Raw genomic sequence first — 21,692 nt, 5'->3', positions numbered from 1 at the left:
TTATGTGGCACTTTAAGATTTGCAAATAGCTTTCTTCATTATTGTCCTCCAGCTCCTTTTTGTTTTGCTTTAAAGTCCTCTCAGAAGGCATTCCTTCGACGATATTTATTGAGCATACCATGTACAAACAGAACAAGTGCACGTGCAGGAAACCACTGGAGTAACACATCAAGTGTGGATTAGCCGCATGCAAACCAAGTGTGTGCATTAAGAGAATGCTGAGTGTCAGGTGGAGTCAGGTTTAGCAGGAGTCCATTGGGTCTGAGCAAATGAACACCTGAATTTTCTTAGCTTTAGTAGTGTATTTTATGTGGCTCTCACATCTGAAGTATCAGATATAAATGCTGTATCCTCCTCCTGAATAAGTTTATATCAAAGCAAACAATCATTTCTGGACCTCATTAGGACAAGTGTTACATAATAGTTTTGTAGGCAGAAGATTGACTGTAGGTTTTTGACAGCCTTTCCATTTTCGCATTTTTAGCTCTAATGAGGTTCTTTTGTGTGCTAGGACGGCCTCCACAGAAGGACAGCTGAATGGATTCCAGACCAGCCTTAGTAATGCTAGGTCATTTATGCCCATCACAAAGTCTGGAGGTAAATATCAACTCTTCAGTTTATGGGGAGAGGGTAAAAATATTTAGGCCTTTGCTTTGGCAAAATTCATACTCAAGTTTAGAAAAGAAATCTAGTCAATTGTTCAAGGAATTATTTGGCCAGAGTTTTGAGATAGGATACTTTTACTTTTTCTTTTTAGTTTTTTTTTTTTTGGAGGCAATTGGGGTTAAGTGACTTGCCCAGGGTCACATAGCTAGTAAGAATCTGAGGCTAGATTTGAACTCAGGTCCTGCTGACTCCAGGGCCAGTACACTATCCACTACACCACCTAGCTGCCCCAGTACTTTTCCTTTAAAAGCTTTTTGACATGTTAGAACTGAAGAGTTTCCTGGGGATAGTTTTAGATGTATTAATGGTTTCCCAGTGCGGCAAACTATTACAAAATGGTGCCTATATTTGTAACATGAAGATTTTACCTGGCATATTCAATTCTTCCTTAAGTGTTGAATACTTAAACTAATCTTATTAGATAGAGTTGCAAGTACGGCCATTTAACAAAGACCAGAAGCTATTTGTTATATCTAGCAAAAGCCAGTAGCTATAACTGAAAAGAAATGAAGTTCTAGGGTATCATATGTCAGAATTGTGTTCACTTAGTAGTGACCTAGTCTAGATGGTAATGGACTATTTAGTGAGATTCAGTTAGAAACTGTTGAAAAATATATTAATTTTTAATCTTCTCATGTGTTTACGAGGCCCAGGTAATACACTAAATCCTGGCTTAACCTAAATGGCAGTGAATGCAAAGTCAGGAAGCATATTAAGTAACATGCTTTGCATGCAATCTGACAGAAGCTAAGTTAGTGGAAGTTGGAATAAATAGGTGGGTCCCACTGTAGTGTCTTTGGCATCAAATGATATGATTTCATTTTCTGGCTCAGTGAGCCCTTTAAATTCCCTCTCTTGACTTCCCTAGGATTCTTCATCCTTTAGCACTAGAAACACCAATTTTAATATCGGCTGGTGATGCTCAGGCATTTTAATACTTTATTAAAAATTCACTTTGGTTACATTAATAACAGGTCCCAAAAGAGTCCATAAGTATAACTAAGTACAGACCTACTTTTTGTGATAAAGTAGAAGCTTAACATAACAACCACCAGGTCATTGTTTAAACTCACAAGAGAGAGGACCTGGCAGCATTAACACATCATAAGATGTATCCAACTTTACCCAGAATTGGAAAACTTGTCCATGGATTGCTAATCTGAAATGTGTTTGTAGGTTATTGGGTTGTCACCTGCATCATTTAGCTCATTCAGTTGGTTTAACAAAACAAAATGTGGTATTAATAAGATCAAGATTAATTTCTGGAAGATTTAATTAACTTCACATAGAGAAAAACTGTTACTTAACTCTTACTCCACTTCTAAGCCTAGACAATTAGTTCTGGCTACTTTGTGCCATTTATCACAAGGGGTTCTGGGTGAAAGAGTATGAATGTCCACTCTTGCCTGTCAAAAAACAATTCCAAACACATGGTTTGTTGATATGGAATCAGTAACATCATTTTAAATACAAAGGACCATACATTTTCCATTCTTTTGCTCCTTGCTAAAATATTAAGATTTTGTAAGTTCTAGCAATAGACTCAGAAGCATATGGTATTGCTAGCTCAGGCAGGCATACTGAATTCTCTATGGGAAGGAGCACATAAATACAAAAACTTTGAAAGAAAGTGGGAATGCCTTTGACTTAAAGTAAATGGTGCTGACTTTTTTTCTCCTATAGGCAGTCAGGGCACTTTCTGTGACCTCTGAAGTGGTGGTGGTTAAATAAAATAGCAGGAGACCAGCAAATTAGGCAACTGAAGTTTTTCTCATGCCGACTTGACAGTATAAACCAGCATTAATGTGGGGTCTGAAGCCACACATGGTTAGAACTGGCTTCCCTAACCCCTGCCCCTTGACCACTGTATAAACTTCTCCCATGCTGGAGCCAGACTTTTTATAAGTCTTGTTAGTCTGTAGGTGGGGGAAGGGAATTAGCAGTCCCTTATAAAAGTTCTATGATTGATTTCATTTGTGAGACGTCATGAGATGCAGCAATCTTCTTGCTAAATATTTGCAGCTTCAAGCCGTAGGTACAGATTAGCATGGAACAACTTAAGTGCTTCCCATGGAGAAATCATAGCCAGCCTAGCACTGTTTCCCTGGGTGTGCATGTGCATCTTTTCTTACTTTTGGAGGAAGTAAGACTCCACTGAGACAGCATGCGAAATAGGTTATAAAAAATATATACCAAATAGATTATGTTAGTGAATGAACTCAGTTGGATGCAGGGAACACCCATGAGTACACTAACTAAGAATGCTCCAATAGTTAATAAAACTGCCTTGGACTTCCTTATGAGCATCTTTTTGTGGCAGGACTCAGCTAAACACTTATCCCACTAACAGCCATTGTTCTTTTCCCCAAGTGTATTGTAAATTGTTGGAACTCCTTGTCCAGTCAGAATTTTAAGCAACGAAAAAAGTTGTTCAAATACTTGACCCAAATGGAATTCCTGTCTTCCTGGCCTCTGACTGTAGATCTTCTGAATAGTTAAAGGTGTTCATAGAGGTCTGAAATGATTTTTCCTACACTCAACCTGTTGAAGTAAAGGAGTGGGTATAGATATGGGCCCTGTCTAGAGCAAAAGATCCCCTTGATCCAGTTAAGTAGGATTATTTTTCCCATTTTTCAGGATCTTTGGATGCTCCTCAGGTTATTTTCGCACGATCCAAACCTTTACCCACCCCTCCTGGAGCTCTTGCCGCACTTATAGGACAGAGAGAGTCAAAGTCGGTGAAATAAAGGCCAGTTTAAGGTAACGGTAAGAGTAAGCTAACATCTTGTCTCCTGTTTCTTGCTGGCCTTGCTCCATAGCATGAAGTCTTAATTAGTAGATACTGAGACGAGTGCTCTAAGTGAAAATGATGCTGAGACTTTGTTTAAAAAAAAAAAAAGAAAGAAAGAAAAAGAAAGAAACGCATAGTTAATCCCAAAAGCTGTGTTGGCCCCACAGTATTAGAATGTAGCCTGCCCATTTATGCATTAACACACCAGTAGGTGGCTCTGCCGCAGTAAGAAATCTTTCTAGTACAGAACATGTCAGAGTCTCAAATTTTTCTAACTGAAATTGGAATTTTGGGGCAAGTAGGGACCAGAGGCCACAGCTGGGTTTTCATATATGAAATGATAACTTGAATTTCTTGTATTTGTCTCCCCGTATTAAGACTGGCAAGCTAATATAAATATTCATTGCAGACATTTGAATAATTTATATTTTCTGCAAAGAACACTCTGTTATGAAAAGGAGATAGGCTAGAGTTGGGCAAAGATAGGCTCCAACTTTAGCTAAACAAAATTAAATATACCATGCATGGAGGAGTGGATAGAGAGCTAGCTTGGGAAACAAGAAGTTCTATGTTCAATCTTACAAAGATTAGCTGAGTAACCCTGGATGAGTGGATTTAGCCTCTCAGTGACACTAGGCAATCTCTGGAACTACAAGTTGCAGAGATACTGTTAAGCTTCAGTTAAGTTTCACCACCAGGGAGCTCCCTCACCAATGAAATCTCTGGTCCAGAACAAAAATGGTTTCTCTCTTTTTATGGTTCGTCTTCTTTTGAGTCTTTCTAATGAAAAGGATCTAATTTTTGAGTTCTTCAGAATTGTCATTGATGTATGAATTATGATGCATGAGCTTCAGGTGAAATTGCAGAAACTAATTAAATTAAAGGAAAGGTCATATGTTGAGGGAAAGGTCTACTGTAATTGACTATAGGGAAGCTGGTTCTATACTTAGCCAAAATTGTAAGCAATATACTTTTTCCTTGCTATAATCTTCAAAAGAATCTAGAAGAATGTACAAAACCTAAACGGTCTAAAGATCCATTTCCCTTCTCCCTTTCTATCCCCACTAACACATCCAATTATTATTCTTAATTCTTAGAGAAATGTTTGCAGATTTATTTGATAGGCACTTATCTTCAGAGTTCCCCAGAAAGAAAGATAGATGTAAAAAAAAAAATGTGTATTGGATCAAAGACTTCATAACCCCCTTCACCACCACCACCTCCAAACACTCTTCCCAGATTGAAAAGAGAGCATCAAATTCATTACTTGATTGTGTGCTAGCATGCACCAGGGGCCCTCAGTGCACAGCCACAGATTTTAATGTACAATAAATAGCTGAAAGAAAGACTTGAACCTGATATTTAGCATTGGTCCTCTTGAGGAGTTTCATCAATGTCTACTAGAAACCTATCATTAACTAGAATCACTAAAAGTGGGGTCCAGAATGCAGCCTATTTGTCAGCATTGAAATGTCCAACACAGCCCTGCTGAGCAGGACAAAAATAGACTGTGAATGATGCTGTATTTAATGGTTAGCTTAAGTGGCAGGACCACATGCCGAGCAGGTATGAACATGGAGTATGTCGCAGCACACAGAAATGCAGCTTCAGATTTTGTTTCATAACTGTGGGCTGTTGGGAAACAGTGATATGAACACCACCCTGGCAGATGGCAGTCTGAAATGGGGAGCTTTCTATTAAGCAGAACTCTGACTGTGTACCAGATAAAGAAGCAGAGCTCTGTAATACAACAACCTCCTTTTCAAGAGAGGGTACATCTTCATAGACATGTGCTCTAGAGGAGTTATTGCTCACGTAACCGTTGTTTCAGCCCCATGGTTCCATATGGAGATAACAGTAATGATAAAAGTTTCCATTCACACCACAAGGAATCGGGAAATCTTTGAATCCAGTAGCTTTGAGTGACCCAGGATGAATTAATAAACAGTTCATAGGGTTTAGATGTAGATTTAGTTCATAGGATTTAGATTTAGGTTTAGGATTTAGAGCTGAAAGGGACCTTTAGAAGCCATCAAATCTATCCCCCTCATTTTATAGATGAGAGAACCAAGGCAGACAAAGGTTAAGTGATTTGCCAGGGGCACACAGCTAATGAGTCCCTAAGTTAAGATTCAAATTCAGGTCTTCCTGACACCGAGTCTAGTGCCATAATCTCTCAAGTTATTTCATTATGTACTATTTTGAATAAACCAACCTCTGCTTAATGAAATTTTACCCCATACTTAGATTATATCCAGAGAATGTACACATGTCCTTATATCTGTAGAACACATTACATTTCCTAAAGAAAGCTTTCACTGATCCTCCCTAATTGGTAATGACCTTCCCCTTCCTCTCACCAGGACTTCACCTCCCAGTTTGCACTTTTCTGTTGCACTATAATTTTATGTGTGATTTTTATGTATGGCATATTCCTCACCAAAACTGCAAGCCTTATGAAGACATGAACCATGTCTTACAAAAACTCTGCCTCTCATACAGTGCCTAATATGGTGTTCCTCACACAGTAGGCGCTTAAGAAGTGTTGGTTTAATTTTTTGTATAATTGAATTTTGCTAATAGACCTGGTCACTACAGACCTGAATTTGACACTATTGACCAGTTAGGGGATATGATGTGGATGGTGAGCTAGGAAAGGAGACTGAGAAGGAGCAGTCAGACAGGTAGGAAGTAAACCAGGAGACAGCAGTGTCAATGGAAACACAAGGAGGAGAGAATGGTCAGACTGGAGGAAAAGAGAATAAGGGATGATGGTGGGGGTGAGGGGTTGAGATGTCTTGGAGAAGGGGAGAAGAGGAAGCTCTAGATGAATGGTCTCCATTTAATCAGTAAAAGATGAATCTTAAGTCTTGGATCCAGAGGGATGGGGTGGGGATAATGTAGGAGAATTGAGAAGAGCAGAGAAGATTGAGAATAGCCTCTGTGGGGCATAGGGCATCCAGGTAGAGTAAAAGGATTTTTAAAAAGATGAATCCCCTGAAGTGGTCGCACTGTTCAAAATTATAATTACGAATTTGCTTCAGTAGACTGCCTCACTACCTTTGACCTCAGTCATTCATTTTGCATAAGACCCAGCTGAAATCTGGAAAACATAGCTGGATGATCACCATAAATTAGGAAACTCAGTCCTGAACCAAGAAGACTTGTCACCCGGGAAAGGCCAGATTTTCCCTACTGTCTGCCTAGAAAGTAACAAACTGTAGACATGAGGTCATAAAGGAACAGAGCTGAAGAAGCTTCTACAGATTCTAGCTCAAAGTTCTCTGCCTTTTTCTACAAGAGGACAGTAGCATCCCAACTGAAACAGCGTAGTTAACACCCAGCTGATCCTGATTCTGGGAGTGATAGAGACTGCAGCTGGTCATGACGAGATAGACCAGGGAATCCAGTGGATTGACCTGTCCCTATAAAGAGCCAGCCTGTCAGTCAGGTGCCTTGCCTATCCCACCCCGGTAGTGGATTGACCCGTCCAAAAGATAGATTGTGCCCCGTGACCAGCAAGCCCAGCCAAGCCATCTATCCCACTGAGATGGCCTTTGGGGAGCTGACTTAATCTAACAGTGGAGTGACTCCTCCATCACCAACACTGACAGCTCATTCTGCAGTGAACTCTGTGAGGACCCTCTGAAAAAAGAAAGGACACTGTGACCCTACTCTGTCAGTTATGAGTTGCCTTGGTCACATGTGGTCCCTACATGTGTTCCTCATTACTTTGTTAATGCCCTTTCCCTGATACCAGCTCTGTGTATTTGTGGAAGGATGTGCCCCAGGTTTGGGGGGAAATACTTTGTAACTTCGATTCTTGCCATTCCATTTGAGTAAATATGCTTTCTAAGAGCTAATTGAGTCTATAGACTGACTGTCCCAGAAGTAATCCCCCACAGGGTTAGCCATGAGGACCTATAGTACTAGGTGCCGCTGTGGAGACTCAACCTGCGATTATGAGTGCAAGTTGGGGGAGTGATCCTCCAAGGGGCTGCTACTGAATATTCACATATTGGTATATGGGATCCTTCGTGTTTTATAATTGCACAGCCTTGAAAATGTCATCTAGCATATAAGGACAAAGGGAGTGATTAAGGAGAATGGAACAATATTTCTTAAATTGAATTTCCTTATACATACTCATCTGCCCTATGCTATAGTATTCCTGGTTAAGGCCATAGATGTAAAGAGATGGGAAAGGGTCTTTCCTGACTTGAAACCTGAATCCATGTTACCTAGGTATCTGATACTGAGCTGGAATGTCCCTTTAACTCTATCAAAGAAATATAACGTTCAGGGTAGACTGTTGAGGGTGATAATACACTAGGACTCTAATCTGGTTGGGAAATGGTAAGGTGAGGATAGCACCCAGTCACTATGATAGTTTTGTTTTGTCTAGAGGAAAAAAATACCTCTTTGGAAGCAGAAGTCACTCCTAATTAACTTCTTTTGTAGGGAAGGACATTTATTTTACCCTATCTTATTTTTGCATTCCCTATAATTTGGTATGTGTGCAAAGTACACATCAAGAAATGCCAGAACTTCTTAAGGAAAGCTGGTGTTTACATTGTTGATAACTGAGCTTCTAATTTAATTATTGAATTGTTAATCATTTTTGATCCTATATGTTAGGATCTGGGATTTTAAAGCCCATTTTTTGTTCTTTTGATGTGTGTCCCCTTATAATATATCTGTTAATACTCATTTATTCTTAATCCCTCTATTCTTCAGCACAAATTTTGTGATCCAGTCAGACTAGTCTCCCTACTGATCCCCTGGTGTGACATGTTTCTTCTCTCCTTCCTTTTTGCTCATTTTGTTAGTCTGATCTGGAGTATCCTTTCTGATTCTCCCCTCCTATCAGAATCCATCTCATCCCTCAAGGCCCATGATGAAGACTTGTCCAGCCTTGCAGTCTGTACCATATAATTTACCACATAATTGTTCTCTGACTTTTTCCTCTGTATATGTTTTATCTTTCTTTTATTTTAAAGTTAATAAATTATATTTTTTCTCAATTAGCAAGCATTTATTTTGTATCCCCAGAGTATCAAGTGCAGTGCAAGGCACATAGTCAGTACTCAGTGAGTTGTTTGATAATGATCTCGGTCTCTGATGCCTTAGAAATATAGTCACTGTATGGAAATCACATTTCAGGGCTAGAAGATACTTTAGTAGTCTGTCCCCCTGCCTTCAGGGAGGAATCTCTACCTAAACCTTCCCAGAGAGATGAAAGGTTATATTTTTTTAAAGCAACTGGTGTCAGAGATCCTTAGCTGGTTCTACTTCTTAAGTTTCAGAGTGAGGAAAATTCTTCCTTATAACTAACCCAATACAGCTAACCTCCCTTGAAGCTAGATTTATCTACTTCATTTTTCATTTTTGAAGTGGTTATATATTCAAAGTAGAGGCCATCCAGCCATCGTATTCCATGACTAACTCTTATGTACACTGAGCAATTCACCACAATGCATTATTTACTTGTCATGCAGAATTCAGTTTTAGTGAAAGTCTCATTTTGCATACCATCCAAGGGAATTGAATTGCAAATATATGAAAAGGACCTCATCATTTAAAGTGGTCCCATGACACAGACCTAAAGAACAGCATTATGCTGAAGAATTGCTGGATTTAAAATACCATAATCCTTTCTTTTTCTTCTTTTATACTTTAAAACTTCAAAGATCCACAATCCCATCAGTATTTAGTATTCCTTCCAGTATTTTTTTGTGCCTCTTTTACCAAGTGGTTAATTTTCTTTTCATTATTTTCTTGCATGGCTCTCATTTCTTTTCCCAGTTTTTCCTCTATTACTCTTATTTGATTTTTAAAATCATCTTTTTGCTCTTTTTAAAATCTCTTTCTTCAGCTCTTCTTGGAATTCTTGTGGGGTATGTATCCAATCTACATTTTTCTTTGAGGCTTTGCTTATAAATGTTTCCAAGTCTTTGTCTTCTTCTGAATTTGTGTCTTGAGCTTTCCTGTCACCATAGTATTTTTTTGTGGTCCAGTTCTTTTTTTGGTGTTTGCTCACTTGTTTCAGCCTATTTCTTGACTTTGGACTTCATGTTAGAATTGGGCTCTGCTCCCCTCTAGGGGAAGAGGGGTTCCTTGATCCGAGCTTGTATGTCCTGCTATTTTCACACCTAGGTCTAGGATCCTGTACGCTTTCAGTGCTTCCAAAATTGTGTTATCCTGGGTTTGGTCTGGTCACTGACTTTCTGGTCTGTGTTCTGGACCTTACCCACTTAGGGGCCCTGCTCTCTTGTGACCGCAGTTAATCCTCTCTGCCCTGGAACTGGGTACTAAGCAGTGGAGCTGCCAAATGTCAACTGGTCCTGCACCCAGTGCCAGCTCAGGGGTCTGCCTGGAATCTCTTTCTGACCAGGTCATCACTTCTATGTATGCGTTCTTATATTGCTTATTATAGCAATAACATTGCATTGTTGAACTGTAGCATCTTATTTTTCACTCTAAACTGTAGATCATTTTCTGCTGTAATTACATATAGATATTCTCCATATTATATTTGTCTAGTTTTTTTTTAGAAATGTTGAAAAGAATACTTCTCCCTACCCATCATCCTTCTATTACATTTTAATGACATGTACTATTATTTTCTTTTTTATGTGTATGATACATACTATATATTATACATAATATACGTAATACATAATATATAATACATATGCCAGAGGTTCCCAAACTTTCTCAGTTCACAGCACTCTTAATGTTTAATTGATTTTTTCATGGTGTCCCTGGGCCAGAAAAAAATATCTAATTGTTCTGTTTATTTAGTAGTAAAGTCCAAACAATTTAACAAGTATTCATGTCCTAACACATTAGTAGCCATTTGAAAAACAAAATACACAAACTGAAGGAAAAAATATTTTTATTCCATTCTGAAATGATGGAATTACTTACTGATAGAATATTTTATTTGGGTCTATTGAGCACTACACAACTTTTCAAACTTTGGAATCAGATTGGACACTGCCATTCTCATTTCTTGCTCCACATTGATTTTCATATATGGTGCTTGCTTTTTATCATAGCAATTGTGGAAATCCTAGCTTTGCAAAGATATAACATCACAAATGAGAAAGTTGCTGACATATCCCAAAGTGCAAGTAGACAAAAACACATCCCAAACATTTGAGAATATCATCTAAAGCAAAGGTGTCAAACTCCTATTGGATAAAATGAATGCCAGCTCAAAAATGGTAAAAATACAGTATAACATAGATAATTTTGGTTTGTAGTTTTCTAGGTCAATATGCTACAGCAGGGATCTGTTTCTATTTAAGTTTGATACCACTGGTCTAAAGGAATGTAGCCAATCTGATGTTGGAATTATGAACAACCTTGAGCTAGTCATTCCCTCAGTATCTAACAGGTATCAAGTCTCTCTGTGTTTCCCTCAAAAATTTAAAATATTCAGTATTCCATGGTGCCTTTAAGGGCCCACAGGGTGGTTTGAGAACAACAGTCATATAGTGTAATAACACAGGTTTTCATAAGTAAGGCAGATTTTAATTCTTCATACACATTAGTTATCTGAAATGTGTGTGTTACTACTGTGGTACTCAGTTTCACAGTACAGAGTTGTCACCATTTTTATTCATGTTTCTCACCTTGCTTATGAATTTGCCCTTTGTACTTTATATTTCATTTATTTATAATACTTTAAATTTTCAAAATATTTCATGTGTATGATATCATTATTGAATCTTCACACTAACCCTCAGAGGTAGGATAGACAAGAGATATTATATCCTGTACGTAGTTGTGGAAACAGAGGCTTAAAGAAGGTAGTCTTGGGATACATTAATAGGGGCACAGCATACAGAAAGAAGGAGGTGATAAGTCCCTCTGTACTCAGCCTTGCTCAGATCACATTGGAGTATTGTGTTCCATTTGGGCTGCCACTATTTAAACCATATAGTATCCAGAGGAGGGCATTTGGGATGGTGAAAAGCCTTGAGTCCATGTCATGTGACTCCATCATTCAATGGGTACTTACCATGGACCAGGGACTCAGATAGTTGCTAAGGATACAGAGATAAAAATGAAGTAGTCCCTGCCCAAAAGGAGCTTACATTCTATTGTGACAGACAAGGTATACATGAATAAGTATACACAAATTACATACAAAAGTAAACACAAGACACATTTTAGGGGAGGAGGGAAGAATGGCACTAGCATCTAGGAATGGGGAAATCAGGAAAATCTCAATGTAGAAGGAGTCACTTTAGCAGTCTTGAAGGAAACAAGAAGTGAAAGAGGTAACACTTAGGTGAAAATGCAGCACGAGCATGAGGCATGCCAATGCAAGAGACACTGACAAGTATCATTTGTGAGGAACAGTCTGCCATCCAGTTAGACTGGATCATAGGGTACTGGAAAGGAAGTCATAATAAAAGCAATAAATGTAATTAAATATAAATTTAATTAATTAATAAAAATAATAAAAGAAAGTATAATAAAATTGGAAAGCTATATTGTGGCTACATTATGAAGGCCTTTAAAAGCCAAACAAAGGATCACTAATTGGCTGGAAAGGTGGTTTGAAATAACTAATAGTGATGAAGAATGTGAGCTCATGCTAAAGAAGTTTGAAAGAAACCAAAAGACAGTGTGGGAGCATGATTTCTGTAAAGAGAAAGAGATGGGATTGTGAGGGACAAGGTATCATGCTCCCACAATTTAAGATAAGCTTTGATATCTTATAACATCAGCAAAGAATTTGTTAATAATGTAAGAGCTCCCACAATTTAAGATAACCTTTGACATTTCACGGCATCAGCAAAGAAGTTGGTAATAACAAGTTACATTGTTTTAACAAGCTTGTAAAACCTTGCAAAAACAGGAAAACAAGGGAAAGGGTAAGCCAATGAGAAGGGCCCTAATCTTTTAATAGACCCCAAAGTTCTAGAGAGTAGAACCTTTTTTAACCAACCCTAAGTAGGACAAAGGGCATGGGCTTTTGGAACTGTGTATGCGTAATTAGCTGATATCATAGTAACTGATGTACCCCACACAGAATTAGAACTTCATTAACTGATTATATGTGTCATATGACAAGGGATGGGGGGACATGTAAGATTGTAACCCTGAAAGGAACGGACCAATCTGGGCCTGGAAGGAAGGAGTCAGGGCATTCTAACAGTATAAAACTCTCTCGCGTCTGTGTTCGTCACACTCTCTTCCGAGAGGTGTGCCCAGTTCTCTCACAAGAACCGTAATAAACGATTCTTCGCTCACTCCCAGCTTAGTTTCATTTTTAACTAGAAGGCTTGATTTTTCAGAGTCATACCATGGAGGGGCAATTGGCTGCAGCAGCTCGCCAAGGCTTAAGCCTCCACTCTGCTCTGAGGGTCTCTAAGGCCTCATGTCTAACAAAAATCATTCTTTTTTTTTTCTTTTCTTTTCCTCAATTACATGTAAAAAAAGATTAACATTCATCTTTCAACAGCTTGAATTCCAAATTCTGTCCCTTCTTTCCTCCCTTTCCCCCACACTGAGAAGGCAAGCAATTTGATAGAGATTATACATGGGAAGACATGTAAAACATATTTCCAAATTAACCATGTTGCAAAAGAAAACACCAAAAATAAAAGAAATCCAAGAAAAATAAAGAAAGTCCACAAAAGCATACTTCAATTTGCATTCAGACTCCATCAATTCTTTCTCTGGAGGTGGATAGTATTTTTGATCATAAGTCCTTTGGAGTTGATTTTGATGATTGTATTGCTCAAAATACCTGTCATTCACAGTTAATCATCATACATTATTGCTGTTACTGGGTACAGTATTCGCCTGGTTCTGCTTACTTCACTTTGTATCACTTTATATAAGTCTTCCTGGGTTTTTTCTGAAATCATCCTGCTTGTCATTTCTTGTTGCATAATAATATTCCATCACATCATTTCCACAACTTGTTCAGCCATTCCCCAATTAATGGGCATCCCCTCAATATTCAGTTCTTTGCCACCACAAAAAGAGCTGCTGTAAATATTTTTGTACATATAGGTCCTTTTCCTTTTATTTTTTGAACCTCTTTGAAATACAGAGTTAGTAGTAGTATTGCTAGACATATATAGTTCAGATTTGCTCTCCAAAATGTTTGGATCAGTTCACAGCTCCACCAACAATGCATTGGTGGCCCAATTTTTCCACATCCCCTCCAACATTTGTCATTTTCCTTTGTTTGAAAAGAATTCTAGTTCTAATAAGCCTAAATCTGCTTCTTTATATCCCCTTACTCATGGCTCCTAGTTCTATTTTCAGGGGCCCGGCAAACCAAGTTTAGTCTTGGGCCTGCTCCTGTGTTAATTGGGGTGGTTAGCCTGGAGACAAGAAGGCTCAGGTCCATGGGAACTGTATTCAAGTGTTTGAAGTGCTGTCAGGTAGAAGAGGGATCAGACCTTTTCTGTTTGGCCACAGGTAGTAGAATTTGCAAGGAGGGAAATTTAGTCATAACGTCAGGAAAAACTTCCTGATAATTAGAGCTGCCTGCCTTTCAGAGATGGGAGGGAGCTCAGTGGTTCTCCATTCTTAGAATCATGGAAGAGAGGAAAGAACCTCGGCTGTCATTCAATCCAGTCCTCTTGTTCTGTATGGGATGAAGCTGAGGCCCAGAAAAATGACCAGAGTGAGACTGGAACTCAGGTCCTCAGACACTAAAGCCAGCCTGGGGAGGGGGAGGTTTCCCTGCATTGGAGATCTTCAGGCAGAGGCTGGGTGACCATTTTTTGTCTTTGTTATGTTGAGGATTCCTTTCATATAGAAATTAAACTAGACAGCTGCTGAGGTGCCTTCCAGTTATAAACTCTGTGACAAGTGATTTGTACAGGTCCTACAGGTAGCTAGTGCCCGAGCTGACATCGGAATCCAGGTCTCCTCACTTCTAGTCCAGTGCTCTTTCCACTTTACTATCTTGTCTTCGTTAAAATATTCATGAAAATGCATTCTGTTCCATCATCAGTTACAAAATTAGACAATATTCAGCTTACGCCTAACCCTCTTAAATTAATAGCGGATGAATGAATATGCTAGCAAGAGTCATATGCTCTAACCAGTGCTTTTGATCATTCTTCGGTGTTGTGAGTTTTCCTAAGTTGGGAAATTTTACAGTTATTTCCTAGGCATGCCGTATTTTGTGATGATCATACTTTCCACCGCCATGCGTGAGTGCACAGTATCTTCTGTTTTGTACCTGCTGAATGTTAGAATCACAGAATCTCAAGAGTTTAGAAGGGACCTCGGGACCCAATTGACGGGAACATATCTAAACAAGCATCTCTTTTCTACAAGACAGTGAACAACTGACCACCTAGGCTTTACTTAAAGACCTCCAGTGAGAGCCCATGCTTTCCTGAATCAGCCCATTCCACTTTTGAATAGCTCTAATTGTTAGGAGGTTTCCCTATATTAAATCTGACTGTTCATTTCTCCTCATTTTGCCTTTGGGGTTCAGGTAGACTTGATTTATCTCTGGGCCCGTCTCTATACAACATCTCCAGGTTTCTTTCACTTCACCATGGAGCCAGCTTTTGTCAGGGAATAAGCTGGGGAAAGAAGCACTGTGGCTTTTTAGGTGGGATCCTCAAAAAGCCATTTCAAGAAGCAGGCCCAAGAACTGTTTTGCATTCAGTATGCATTCAATGCAAGGCTCCTGTCTGGGACTAGAGAAACTCACTTGTCCTTCCTGGAACAATGAGGGCATAAGGAGAAAGTGGAATACAAAATGACAAGTAACCACTACATTTGGATCCTCTCTCCTCTGCCCTTGAAGTCTCTTGAGTGCCCCTACAGTCTTTGTTCTTCCCTGGTGTCTTGTATTCCAAATTTTTATTGTTGTTGTTCAGTTGTTTCAGTCACATCCAACTCTTCATGACTCCATTTGGGGTTTTCTTGGCAAAGATACTGAAGTGGTTTGCCATTTCCTTCTCCAGCTCAATTTATAGAAAAAGAAACTGACGCCAGCAAGGGTTAAGTGACTTGCCCAGGGTCACACAACTAGTAAGTGTCTGAGGCCACATTTGTATGTAGGAAGATGTCTTCCTGATTCCAGGCCCGGCATTCTATCCACTGTGCCAGTCAGCCATTAAAACTACCATTCTCTGTAGAAGTTTAATCAGCTTGTTGGATTTCATCGTTTGTTAACCCAGATTAATTCCCAATTATTAGAATTTCCAGAGGTGGGAGGGTAAGAGATACTTGGTGGCAGAATCCTCACCTTAAATTATACCATTTAATCTACTCTCCCTATGTTTAAGACGAAATCAGAGTAGAGTGGGAAGGATGAGTTCCCAGCATGAGAATGGTGTTTTGGAAAGTACCACACCTTCCTTTCCTGCTAAGAAGGAATAGTTGATTAGGTTCACTTTCTCCTTTCCAAAACATCCTGCAAAGCCTGGGGCTCAGGCTCCCTTAACCATTGACCCGAGTGTTCCTCCAGAATTCCAGCACCTGGAGGCCAGAAGTTTCTGAAAAACTCAAGTTAAGAATGCTACCAGTCACAAACCATGAACTAGGGTCTGGAAAGGGATCCCAGAGCAGGTTCTCCCTCTGCCCAATTCCCCTTCCTTTCTTCTAGCTGTCCCAGAAATATTCTGTAGCCCTCATCTTTCTCTCTAAGCTCAGTTTCTATCCTGTCCCTTTATTCTCATGAAGGTTGCATTGGGAGACCGATGGGTGACCTTAACCTCAGATTTCTGTTTTCCCAGGCTACCAGCCAAGTTGAGGGCTAAATTCAGCCATGACAAAAAGGGTTATGTTTGAAATCAAAGGACCTAGGTTCAAATGCCTGCTCTTCCTTTTCCTCACCGCAAGTTTCCAGCACCCTTTATGTGTTGCCTTCACCCATTAGGATGTGAACTTGTGAGAGCAGGGCCTGTCTTGGTTTGCTTCTATCCCCAGTATTTAGCACAGCACCTGACAGGTAGTGAAGGCTTAATAAGTGCTCTGTCTTTTTGTGTCTCTGTGTCTATCTGTCTATCTGTCTATCCATCTATTTACCCACCTGCCTGCCTACCTACTACTTACTACCTGGGTGGCCTTAGAGAAAACAATTATCCTCCCTGGGTCTAAGTGTCCTCTGTAAAAAAGAAAGGCTTGTCCTTTTGGCTTTTGATATCTCTTCCAGTTCTAAAAGCTATGATCCTACTGCTAGATGAAATCTGAGTTTCCTTCTGTCACTGTATTTATGAAACCCATCTTTGGAGCAGCCCTGCACTGTCTAAGTTCTACTAGACCAAGGGTTTGCCTTAGGATCAGAGAAGTTGGGTTGATGACAGAGGGAAATTGTTATGTACTTAAAGTTGATCTTTAGTCTGCTTATGCCTTTTCTGTCTCATGCCTCCTAAATTCTGTTTTCCTACCCCTGTTACAGGTAACTGAATGCAGTTGAGAGGTTAAGTAATCACTAAAGTATTATCTGGTAAATGTTTATAGTGAGATCCTTATCGGGAGTATGAGCATTTTAAAGAGAGACCTTTGCAAACCCTAATAATGGAGTTAACATTTTTGAACAGGTAGCCCTGCCTAGCCAGTGAGTAGGCGACATTCTCTTTATACCATTTCCATTGTGTAGACTTTCCTAAGTTTGAAGATGAAAACTTTGAAGTTGCTTGACATGATTTACATATGTTCTTGAATGAATTTAAAGGCATTTATTAGGCACTATTATGTCCTAACCACCATACTGAGGTTGCAAATAGAAGAGTTGGACAGTCCCTGCTCTTGAAAGACAACAAATGTATTAATAATTTAGTCCATTTAATTGTTATTTGTACTACTTTTCAACTGTCTAGTGTTAATTGTGAACATGGGGCTAGCTTCATAAATAATAATGTCAAAATTGTATTTAAAAACCTTAATTACTTGATGAGGATTAAATTATATCTGATATGCAGGGAAAATTGTGGACTATTGCTATTTGCAAACACTAGAGAATAGGAAAACAAAAAGAAAAGAAACTAAAACACCTGTTTTGCACTATGTAAGAGTAATACTAATTTTACAGTCATGCATTTAAATTGCTTATCAGTTATGCTTAATTACTGTGTTGCACAATAATAACTTTACATAGTATTTGATTACAACCAAAACTGTTGATTTGTGCTCAGCCCTGTGAGGCTGTTGATCATACAGCATGGCTTAGGTCGCTCACTTGCTTAATTACAGAAGTAGCCCCTTCTCTTTCGTCCCTAAACTTTCCTGAGATTCTCCAACATGACTCAGATTATGTAAAATTCTCTTGATTGTCCACGCTAATAGAGAGGTGAAGCTAAAAGAACAATCCATAACAGTGAGTAACCTAGAAATAATTTTTATTTGACTTCGGAATTTTTTTTCATTTTGGAGGACAACAAAATTTACCTTCTTAAATCTGATCTGCTAGGACAAGTATTCAAATTGGTTTACATTCCCTGATCATGGTACCACTTGGGCAGTAGGGGGAAGCAGGTACCCCGGAGGGAGCTAAGTGGCACAGGGTGTGCTGACCAAGACTTTAAAATTAGGGGAATAATCCTCAAAGCAGAATTCTAGTTTCTGCATATAAATAATTAAATTGTATCAACTTCTCTGGACATAGTGTCTTACATAAAGCATAGGGGGGAAAGGTAGCTAAGCATGGCTGCATAACCAGGCTTTTCACACATTGAAGCATCCATTGAAGTGAAATAGCATTTCTAGTGGAGAGCAGCTGTCCCCATGTCTGGCTTCACTTGTGTTCTCCCTGTTTGGAAAGGTGTCCGGCTGCATTATATTTCTGTTGCTTTAGTCAGCACCAAACAAAGAGAGACCTTGACCATAGCTTCAGTGACTTGTGCTTCGCCTCTTCCTCCAAATCCATGAGTAGGAGCAGCTGAGAATGGGTATCTGAACTGCTGGCTACCAATTGCTTGCCTCTCCATGCTAATCCCTTTAATTCTACTGTTTATAGACACTCCTCCCATCTTATTCTCCTGTTACTCTCTTTTGATGTGACAACACAAGTGTTTTGGGCTTTGAAGGGGGATTCTTGGAGATACCTTGCATGAACCCAGTCAGTCACTGAATTGGCACAGAATACCTTGGGGTACACCAGAGAGTGCTTCTAGGCAAACGCTTTTCAGCCAAGCCTAGCATCAGAAAAAGATCCTGCTGAGAAACTGTGAAAGTTAGTTTTTCGTTGCCAAATTAGAGGCGTGGACAAGCCTCTAGAACTGTTAACCATTCAGAGTAGAGTCATTACTGTGGCACTCCATAAGATTACTGAATTAAGTTGCTTTGAAGCTCATCAGGACTTGCCTTGTGGTTATCTTCACTTCACAATACTTTCATTTTGCTCATTCAGTCCATAGTTTTTTACTATTTTAGTTCATATGGATCCTTTTCTTGTCTTTTTTCTCTTTGGAGCATAAGCCTAATAATTGTATAGCTGATTCAAAGGTTTTGAGCAGTTTAGTGACTCTGGGGGTGTGATTCCAAACTGCTTTTCAGAATTGCAGAACCAGTTCACAGCTCTACCAACAGTGAAGCTCCTCCAACAATTATCATTTTTCTTTTTTTCATCTTTACCAATCTAGTGAGTGTGAAGTTTCTTTGATTTGTGGGGGGTTTGGGGTAGTTATTAGTGATTTGGAGCATTTTTTTCATGATTACTGATACCTTGGATTTCTTCTTTTGAAAAACTATTTATATCCTTTCACTGTTTCTCTATTGGGGAATAGCTCTTACTATTTTACTTCAAAGTACATCAGTCTCTGTTTGTTTCTTGAAAGGAATTTGCACACCTCTTTCTAATACATCTGTGTTTTGTTCATGCTGGTCCACAAACTCAATCTGATTCCTCCCTCGTTCCACAGATTGGCCGTTTTAGTAGCTTCTGAGGTGGTTTTTTATGTCTCTACTTCACAAATAAATAATCCATATTTTTAATACAGAAAGATCAGCCTATGTAAGTGTTTTAATGTTAGCTTGCTTCTACTTGTGTAAGTGCTTCTCCAGCAGCCACTCCCCTCATTGTTGGTGATTACTGAATATGATAACAACCTCTTTCTCCCGTCCTGGACACTCCCTTCATTACTGTTGGGAGGAGAGTAACAGGAAATGGGATCTGCCTAGGTCATGGGACTTTGAAGGAAACAAAACTAGGTTTGGTAAAGAGTAGGTTAATCCTGCTATTTCATTTCCCTTTTAGACAGGGTTAGGGAAGGCGTTGGGATGTGAAGTATTTGATTTCACATTTGTTCCAAGAATTATCCTTGGCATAAATCCATTTTTCTTTTACGCATCCTAGGGAGCTTTTCCTGCTGTCTCCCCTCTAGTTATCCAGTTATCCTAAGGCCACACAGCAGCTGACAAACAGTCTCACATAAAATCATCTTGTCCTTGATAAATGAAGGGAAAATTTCTTTGCCTAGGTAGGTGGTCAGAACTTGGGTCGATTCGTTTTAATCCTCACTACCCAATGGAAGGCAATAGTCTCTTGGTAGTAGAGTCTATGGAAAAGAACACTGACTGAGAGGCCACCAGTCTCAGCCATGCCTCTGACCAGGTGTATGGGCTTGTACAAATCACTTCACGTATGTAGGTCTCAGTTTTCTGATTTGTAGAAATAAGGGGAAGTGGACTAGATAGTCCGTAAGGTACTATTCAGGCTTGATCATTCTTTAAGAATCTGTTGTTCACAATATTTGTCATTCTCAATGAGAAATCTCTAACTTTAAAATTCCATTTTGGGGGGAAAAGGAAACCATTTCATATGTTATAAATTGATCTGAATCTTATTTATATACTGGGGGTAACAGCTTGTCTATCTATAGCATCTTACAGTTTACAAAGTAACTTCCTTACAACCATCCTGTGAGGTGAGATATCCCATTATTAGTATCCCCATTTCATGAATGAAAAAAACAGGTCCAGGAAGGTCAACTGATCTGTACAAGGTCATATAGCCAATAAGGATTGGAGCCAAGATTGGAGCCCAGGCCTTTAGGTCCCCTCCTCCCCCAGCACACTAAAAATGATCATTCAGATGGTTGCTCTAAGTGTTCTACAGTGGCCACCCTAGTCAGGGGTGGGGAACAGACAAATGTGTTCTGTGAAGTTTGAATTTAGTCAAAGGGCTGCCCTTGAAGACCTAGGGGGCCACGTGTGGTCTCGAGGCTGCAGATTGCCCACCCCCGTGGCCTAGACCTTCAGTTTCCAAGATTTCCAAATACATATTCTTTCATCCCTAGCCCCCCTAAAATTCTGATGAGTAGAACAAAAGTCAAGTCAATCTTCTCTACAGCTATGTAGCTATGAAACTGTAGTAGCACCAAAATAAAAATATATAAGAAATGAAAAACTTAACCCCTCACTTTTTTTGTCTCTATCCACCTCTGAGAAATACTTCATTGAGTTTGCCATGATTTTCCATTTGATCTTAGCTAATTAATGTTCTGTCTTAGGTATATACCCAGAGAATCAAAGACTTTCTGTACTCTCAGTGTTGCTCCTCTCTGGTACTCTCAATCTTATTCCTCTCTGCTTTGTAGTGGCGCTAGAGAAAAAGTAGAACTCAAATGTTTATGGCTGGATTGGGAGGAATTTTCAGTAACTCATTAGCCAGTGAATCACACATGTACAAAAAAGAAAAAATCTTTGCTTTGAAGAAGTTTAAACTAGGATGAGGATTACCCTAGAGCTACAGTGCCTTATATTAGGGGCTAAAGTAGAATTCAGATTTAAAATATAATTTAAGAAAAGCACATATATGTATAGATGGTGCCACCTTCAAAAAAAGGCCCCTGAAAACTATACCCAGGTTCAAGGCACACTTTGGATCAACATCTACAGCTCACGAGCCCCTACCAGTTTTTCTTTTTTATCAGATCAAAGGAAATACTAATTTGAAGCAAAAGACATTTAACTGAAAGAGGTAAATAACTAGGAAAATCTCCCCATACAGTTTGCGTTGATCCTTTTTTACTCATTTAGTGATCATTTTACATTTTTAAATTTTTTTCCAAAGTTTAACATTAACCATGTCTTTGGATAATATTAAGATTAGCTGGTCAGAAGGATTCAAGGTGAGTCTTGAAGGAAACCAGGAGAGAACAATATTGCAAAAACCTAGAGAGAAGAGAATATTCAGGGAAAAAGTGTGATGAGCAATATCCTAGGCTAAAGACCAGTCAGGAAAGCTGAGGATCAAGAAAAGCCCATTAGATCCGGCCATTAAGAAGGGACC

At 39.2% G+C, this 21,692-nt stretch overlaps 1 protein-coding gene across 12 annotated transcripts in view; it reads left to right on the top strand.

Moving 5' to 3' along the window:
- TTLL5 (tubulin tyrosine ligase like 5) overlaps positions 1–21,692 on the top strand; it is a 352,672-nt gene that overhangs the window by 314,359 nt on the left and 16,621 nt on the right. For 9 of the 12 annotated variants that reach the window (XM_020986244.2, XM_020986241.2, XM_078151465.1 and 6 more), the window contains 2 exons: positions 512–597; positions 3,304–3,426. The exons of 1 other annotated variant lie outside the window; for it this stretch is intronic. In XM_020986244.2, the coding sequence (XP_020841903.1) occupies positions 512–597; positions 3,304–3,413 (196 nt within the window). In that variant the 3' untranslated portion in view covers positions 3,414–3,426. Of the gene's footprint in view, positions 1–511; positions 598–3,303; positions 3,433–21,692 lie in introns of all 12 variants that reach the window. 2 more of the 12 variants (XM_020986236.2, XM_020986242.2) reach the window with 2 other exon arrangements.

The sequence above is a fragment of the Phascolarctos cinereus genome, unplaced genomic scaffold (genome assembly GCF_003287225.1).
Source record: "Phascolarctos cinereus isolate Bilbo 61053 unplaced genomic scaffold, phaCin_HiC Scaffold_3;HRSCAF=262, whole genome shotgun sequence".
Lineage (NCBI taxonomy): Eukaryota > Metazoa > Chordata > Mammalia > Diprotodontia > Phascolarctidae > Phascolarctos > Phascolarctos cinereus.
Note: the sequence above shows the minus strand (reverse complement) of the source record. Positions and strands in the feature narration are given on the sequence as shown.